The sequence below is a fragment of the Trifolium pratense genome, linkage group LG2, assembly GCF_020283565.1.
Source record: "Trifolium pratense cultivar HEN17-A07 linkage group LG2, ARS_RC_1.1, whole genome shotgun sequence".
Taxonomy (NCBI): Eukaryota; Viridiplantae; Streptophyta; class Magnoliopsida; order Fabales; family Fabaceae; genus Trifolium; species Trifolium pratense.
The window spans coordinates 39,803,640-39,810,435 of NC_060060.1; the positions used below are offsets into that span (position 1 = coordinate 39,803,640).

Consider the following 6,796-nt stretch of genomic DNA (forward strand, 5'->3'; position numbering starts at 1 on the left):
ACTCTCTAGTGGCTTTATATTCATCATCCCAGTCAAAGTAACTGGGAAGAAAATTTTGTATTCATTGCATTTATTTGTAAAGAGACTCATTGATCAATTGAACAATAATAGAAAAAAACAGGGGAAGATTCAAATTAACTTAACTTCTTTCCAAATCAAAATATACAAATAAATATGGATCTATGATTCAACTACAAGGAATCTTGCTATCCTGGCACATGTCTTGTAATACATTATATACTTAATACTAGATATCAAGCAGATTGCAAATTTGATAACTAGGACCGGTGAAGCTTTCACCAAATCTAAACTTACTCTAATTTAAAGCTACCAGAAAAACTTAATTATCAGGATCAGACAAGTTAGAGGGGCTGTCAAGTTCTGCCATGCTAGCAGAAGCAAAAGATTCGGTAGAGTCCATCGTAGAGAGGGAAGAAACAGTATCAGAGTCTGAGACAACTTCATCATGAACAATGATGTGATCTTCATCAATATCAGATGTCTCCGACCCAGATGCTCCAAGCAAGAGCTTGTTTATTGCCGACTTTGCAGTTTCGACAAACCATTCATCCGCAGGAAGTGCGCTAAATGGCAATGGCAATTCATTGATGTCAGAATTCGGCGAAGAAATACAGATGAGGGTAAGGATTGCAAAACAAGAATCAAGGCCACAGAAATGAATAATACTAGTAATACCTTTGTGGTTGTGCGTTTATGCCCCTAGCAGAGAAGGTCCGGAGGGCACGGGCAATAATAGCTGATGCTATCTGGTGAATATGTCGAGATGGATATCTCGCAAATCGCGCGATTTCAACCGTAAAGTGCATATCAAGAATCAGCTGCCACAAAAAGTCAGATATCGTTCAGAGGACGGAGAAAGAACACCTATCCCCAAATTTTACCAAACTACACCAATATGAGTATAAATTCATTAACTCATTTAACTTTCTAATGGGATTAAATTATAATAAATAATAGAATAATATTAAATGTTTTTTCTGGGTCTTGTATTAAAACAAGCATCAAAGTTGTGTTGGATAAACGTTTAAAACTATGATGGCTTCTAGGGTGAGGTATTAGGTAAATACCTCACCGTGAACGATCTAGAAAAACCATTAGATTAAATGAGTTCATTGATTTTATCATGTACCACACCACATTAGATTAAATGGTGTGGTGCATGATGAAATCAGTGAATTCATTTAATCTAGTGGTTATTCTAGCTGGTTCATAGTGAGGGACTTGCTTAATACCTCACCCTAGAAGCCACCTGAAACTAAATTATAGGCATCAGTTATAAGACTTTTTCATGTCTGGTCGTTCAATGTTCCCAGATGCATTTTTGCAGTCAAAGAAAACTATTTTGAAACTTGAAATAATATGAAATTGGGAGGCATTATCTATGTGGAGTAGACAGTACCTGATGCAAACCAACTGGCAGGAGAGGAGCTGATTTATCCTCTAAGACACCCCAGAATTCTTGCTCATCAGATAACCACATGACAACAGTCTCTGTTAACCTAGCAAGCAAAATTTTATGTATTTTATCTTTCCCCTGTAACACATCTCCGGCCACAGTTGCTAACTGCTGCAGCTTTGCAAACAACGCCTGCAAATTATAGCTATACCTGTCAGTACTAAATCATTCAAAACACGCACGTACAGAGTCTCACAGACACACATATCAGCGGTGTTGATTGCCAGCCATGATGGAATGGTGTGGCAAATTTTTTAAAACCACCATAGGCATTTTTGAAGGGCAGAGAGAGAGAGAGAGAGAGAGAGAGATGCACACTGAAGAAGAAAACAGAGAGAGAGAGAGAGAGAGAGAGAGAGAGAGAGAGAGAGATGCACACTGAAGAAGAAGACAGAACATGGAAACACAAAGGGACTGCCAAAGCAACAACCAATAAGAAACAAATCAATAGAAAAGAAAAACAGGGTAGGCGCAAAAGCAGAGAACTAGAATGATGACCTGAAATGGAAGTGAAGGCAGTGGACCAGATTCCCAGTAAAGATCTTCCTTGTTATCACTCAAGTAAATATGTGCATTCAATCGGGTGCTTCCCTCTCTTGAATAGATGAAACTCAAAACATACTGCCGACAGAAGTGATCTCGGAGCTTGTCAAAAGAATGTTGAAGATGTTTCCTCCACTCCTTTAATTCTACACTAGCACTTGTATTGAACCCTACATTCTCCATGAGCCCACTATTTGGTTCTTTACTTTCATTTTGCAGCATCCATGTCGATAATACAGCATTTGGTAACAGTTCATCCAGTATGGTAAACGCTATTCCTAATATTGCAAGTTGCTCTGAGTCTGTCTCAGCTCTGAAAGGCACGGCCTCTTTAAGCTCTGGAAGATTGTCATCATCAGAAGGACCCGGTAGTGATTTGATAAGAGCATCCATGTATTTATCAAATAGTTGTAAGATTCTACCAAGTACATTTCCTCCAAAGTGCAAAATAGCCATCGGTGTTAGCTGTTCCAATATCTCCTGTATTTTGTACAAATACAATCTTAGTAAGCACATGAAAGTTAATATATAACAGAGAAGGATGCATATATGTTGTACTATAATTAGCAATAGTTACATACAACTGACAAGTGACAATACTATACTTAGAAGGACCATTTACTATAGGTGAAAACCTGATATGTATCGTGATGACTTTATTTAATAATTTTCTTAACCTACCGACAAATTTATTAATTTTTCATTTTCACCAGCATGCTGTGCTCTCAAATTATTTAATATATCTCCAGCATAAATGTTTTTAACGACAGAAAGAGCAAATTGAGGGGGAAAATTCAAAGCAAAGTCTGTTTTATCAGCTTCAGTTTTTTGTCTCCTGCCTACAGAGTTTACATGATTCTATCAACCAAAAGAATGTGGAGGCAATGCATCACTTATTGTCCATTTAATGATAGCCATATCATAGGATGAACTTCACTTACTTCAACTACGTGCATAAATCGCATGCCACTCTCAACAAGCATGGTATTGGATGAAGTTGCAATTGCAGAAAGTGAAGAGGCAAATTGTGGTGACAGTGGTAAGCATTCATCCGACTCTGCTATGTCAAGAACTACTCTTCTAGCACGTCTAAAATTTGATTCCAAGACTTCTTCAACAGAAGGACGCAGTAACACCAATAGTAATTTAGACATTTTTAATCCTTGTGGCTCCAAGATTGAGCAGTACTTCAGACTAGCCTGAATGCAGATGCTGGCAGAACGCAAGGCAGACACAGTCTCAGATGATGGTGCATTCTCTTTCACCAATCGGACAAAATATTCAATTTCCCACTCTGCCCACTGAACAACTTTGTTCGTATAAACAGGATTATCTCCAAATATCAAACCAGATTCCTTTATTGTCAATGAAATTACAGAGAAAACAATCTTAGACAATGTAAAAGGAAATGTTTCAGGACAGAAAGAACTCGACGGAAGCAACGCCTCAATTTTTTTTTGGAGGTGAGACCGATAGAATGTCAGCATTAGTTGATGTGCTACAGGACCTTTTCCAAGTTTTATCAAACCATCTATGGCCTTCTTCAATTCAGGAAAACTAACAGAAGGTTGCTCAGCAATTCCAATTAGCTGGTCTTCAAGCACTGCCTTTCTTTCCATGAAAGCAGACTTATATGAGGAAGCTTCATCTGAAGAGTTATTCCCCGAGACTTTCAACTCTTCAGAATTTCTTTCTTCAGCATCTAACGCCTCTAATGCTTCTTCAAACTTATGTTCAGCCAGAAGTACATCGATGTTTTCCAATAATAGAGTTTTCTGGTCATTTTTCTCATTGGATAAAGGCTCAAGGAGTTCAGGTAATTCAGGTTCATGCTGAATTTCACCGACATCATTGCTTGATTGATTCCACTTATCCAATTCATGACAGACACCGGTCATTAAATCTTGTACCAGAATACCTTGAGCTGATATATGCTTTTGCAGATCAATCAGTTCATGCTTTACCTCCACAGCTTCTTCAGATATCCTACAATATCAAGAACAAACAATTAAACAAAATTATGCGAAGTAGAGGAAATTGTTTTAAATTACTACCGAAGTGTGTTACTTTATAGTTAAGGTTTAAAAAAATTTAAAAATACTAAAATAGGAACCATTCATAAGCCTCTTAAATAGTTCGTATGCACTTCAATTCCACAAATTGCTTTAGGGGAGCTTAGTTTTCGACCAAGATGTGGGCATGTGCTTCGTACACTTCAATTACATAAACTGCTTTTGTTTTTGTGTATAGGAATGTTTTGAAGATACTAAACTATAACTAACTTACTGGGCAATATATTATTATGAGGTTAAGCTTTTTAGATGATTGTTTCTTGAAAGAACTAAAAAAATGAAAATGCTACCACTTTGTTCCTCATCTTCCTCGGTAGTATCCCTGCTATAGAAACCATTACCAAGCTATGCTTGCAACAGGAATGGTTGTCATGACAGTGGTTAATATGTACATTAAATAGGATTATGAAAAATGTAGCCAGCACGTCAGAAAAATACAATGAAAAAAAATGCAAATAGACCAGAACGTTATTCATGATTATTAGCATATAAGAAAATATCTTATAATGTCTATTATGATAATACAATAGAGTTCCTTAGTATATTTCGTGCGATCCGTTTCTAATCATAGAGTATCTTAGAACATCTCTTAAGGTTAGTTTCTATATAACTATATTGCCAAAGAAAATGATTTTTTTTAAGTGTCTGACAGTGTTGTATGGCAGAATATGGTAAAAGGCCAAAACTCTGCCATATGAACACACCATTGCTGCCTATAGCGTCGTGGTGCTGCCATAGTGAGCACCCCTTCACAAATTGGCTACAGCGGTTGTCAAAACAACCACCAGACCATTCCGCCATGGTGGTGGCATGGCCTTCATTTTAACAACACTGGTGTCTGTTTAATATAGGGGTAAAAATTGAGGTGAAAAATTCAAGGATCAACTTTCAATACAACTTCACTACTAACTTATTCACAAATATTTGACCACTATATCAAAATTCAAAATGATCATTAAAATGTTGACTACTTTTTCCCCTTTTCAGGGACAGCCATCAAAGCTATGTTAAACAGGTATTAGCTAAATGGTGATAACTCAAATAACCGGTAACAAGTGCATAAAGGTACCAGTTCAGAGACCAATACAATACACCACTTTTAGTAATTAAAAAAAATGGTCTCATACTCTCATCCACACCAAGTACCTTTGTGTATTTGTACTCATATCAGTGCAGTACAGACAAAATGTAAACAGATTTATGAAGTTTTTAGCATTCCTTACTGGATAACTTTGAAGAATTGTGGTAGGAAATGAATGCTAGTTCTTAATAAGGAAAAATGGGAGAATGATAATTGAAATGATTTATGTTACCTCAAGAAAGCCAAGAACTTTGAGTGCATATTGCCACATAAGTTCTCCACGGCATCTTTCAAATCTAAGAGTTCACAGCAAAGCTTCCTAATTCCCTGAAATGAATGACAAGTTTTATCATCAATATCCTCTAAAGATGCACTTGCCATGCCATTGATAAGGATGATGCTATTGCTAATCATGCAATCCAATAGTTCTTGAACGGAACTCAGAACATGCAAGTAAAGAAAAAGCAGATTACAGACTACATATATTGCAGCACAGTAGGGCTACAACCAGTATTATCAATGACAGATGGCAGACCATGGCAGTTGTCCAAAAATCCGCCACGGCAATCCACCATGGCCGATATTTGACAACATTGGCTACACCATACTGAAAAAAGGACCAAAACACGGTGATTACACTATGAATTTGTTTTGATTGGCTTATTTAAGCTTATCTACTGACATAAGCCCTTGTGAGACTGTTTGGAAAAACTTATGGAAAAACTTTAGTTTATCTTTTGTTATATAAATAGCATATATATATAAGCACCTATAAATAAGTGTTTATGCTATAAAACACTCAATTAAATTGTTTATCCAAATAGGATCTATGAAAATCTATCAGGAATCAATAAAGTTGACATTGGACACATGTGGTTTAAAATAGAAAACCCTATCAAAAAGAGAAATTTTTTGAGAAGCTTTTGATTGAACTTAAACATCAACATAGCAAATCTGAGTTCCGAAACAAAAATATAATTAGAATGTAAATAAACCCCATTTAATTTTCTCTTACCTAGAGGGAAACACAAATGTTGGTAACAAAACATGGAATAAATTAAAAAATAAAAAATAAAAAATGAAGAGGAAAATGGTAAAAGGGCATTGTTATTAATGGTGAAGTGAAATAGGAAAAGAAAAAACGAACCTTTTCAGTTTGAGACTGGTAAAGGGAATCAACCTTGGATTGGGGGATGATGCTTTCAATGGAAGGGAAATCATCTTCTTCCTCGCTACTTTCCATCTCTGCTAGCTCAGTTCACAGCGAGGAAGTGAAACAGGAAACAAACAAAATCAACGGAAAATTCCTCTTTGCATTGGAAAATAGATTTTTCTTTGTAACGCTCCTTTCAAATTTTTAAGAATATTATTTATGTTACGAATAATATGAAATGAATGTCCATTATTGTGTAGGTTTTCTTGTTCTCTAATTGTGTCCTATAAATAGGATCCCTTTGTTACAATGTAATACACACCTTGAATAGAATAATATAATAGTCTATTCTCTCTTATTTTTCTCTCTTTCATCTCTTCTTCTCTATTCTGTTATTCTCTAGGAATAGTTCATAACACGTTATCAGCACGAAGTAGCAAACTTATGAAAATAATTTCAAAAATATTTGA

At 35.9% G+C, this 6,796-nt stretch overlaps 1 protein-coding gene across 1 annotated transcript; it reads right to left on the minus strand.

Moving 5' to 3' along the window:
* Window positions 1–128: 128 nt before the first annotated feature.
* Window positions 129–6,574, minus strand: LOC123906278 (exocyst complex component EXO84C). The gene is made up of 7 exons (XM_045956153.1): window positions 6,321–6,574; window positions 5,406–5,500; window positions 2,962–4,006; window positions 1,976–2,500; window positions 1,421–1,609; window positions 697–839; window positions 129–584 (listed from the first exon to the last, which is right to left on the minus strand). Exons 1-7 carry the CDS (start codon window positions 6,414–6,416, stop codon window positions 341–343), a joined length of 2,337 nt encoding a protein of 778 aa, XP_045812109.1. The 5' UTR covers window positions 6,417–6,574; the 3' UTR covers window positions 129–340.
* Between the last annotated feature and the right edge of the window lie 222 nt (window positions 6,575–6,796).

Excerpts from the sequence above, each read along its gene's own strand:
- LOC123906278 (XM_045956153.1), bottom strand. The coding sequence starts at position 6,416 with ATGGAAAGTAGCGAGGAAGAAGATGATTTCCCTTCCATTGAAAGCATC. Across the intron at positions 2,501-2,961 it reads GATTTATGCACGTAGTTGAA|GAGATATTGGAACAGCTAAC; the intron begins GTAAGTGAAGTT and ends TACAAAATACAG. Across the intron at positions 585-696 it reads ATAAACGCACAACCACAAAG|CGCACTTCCTGCGGATGAAT; the intron begins GTATTACTAGTA and ends ATTGCCATTTAG.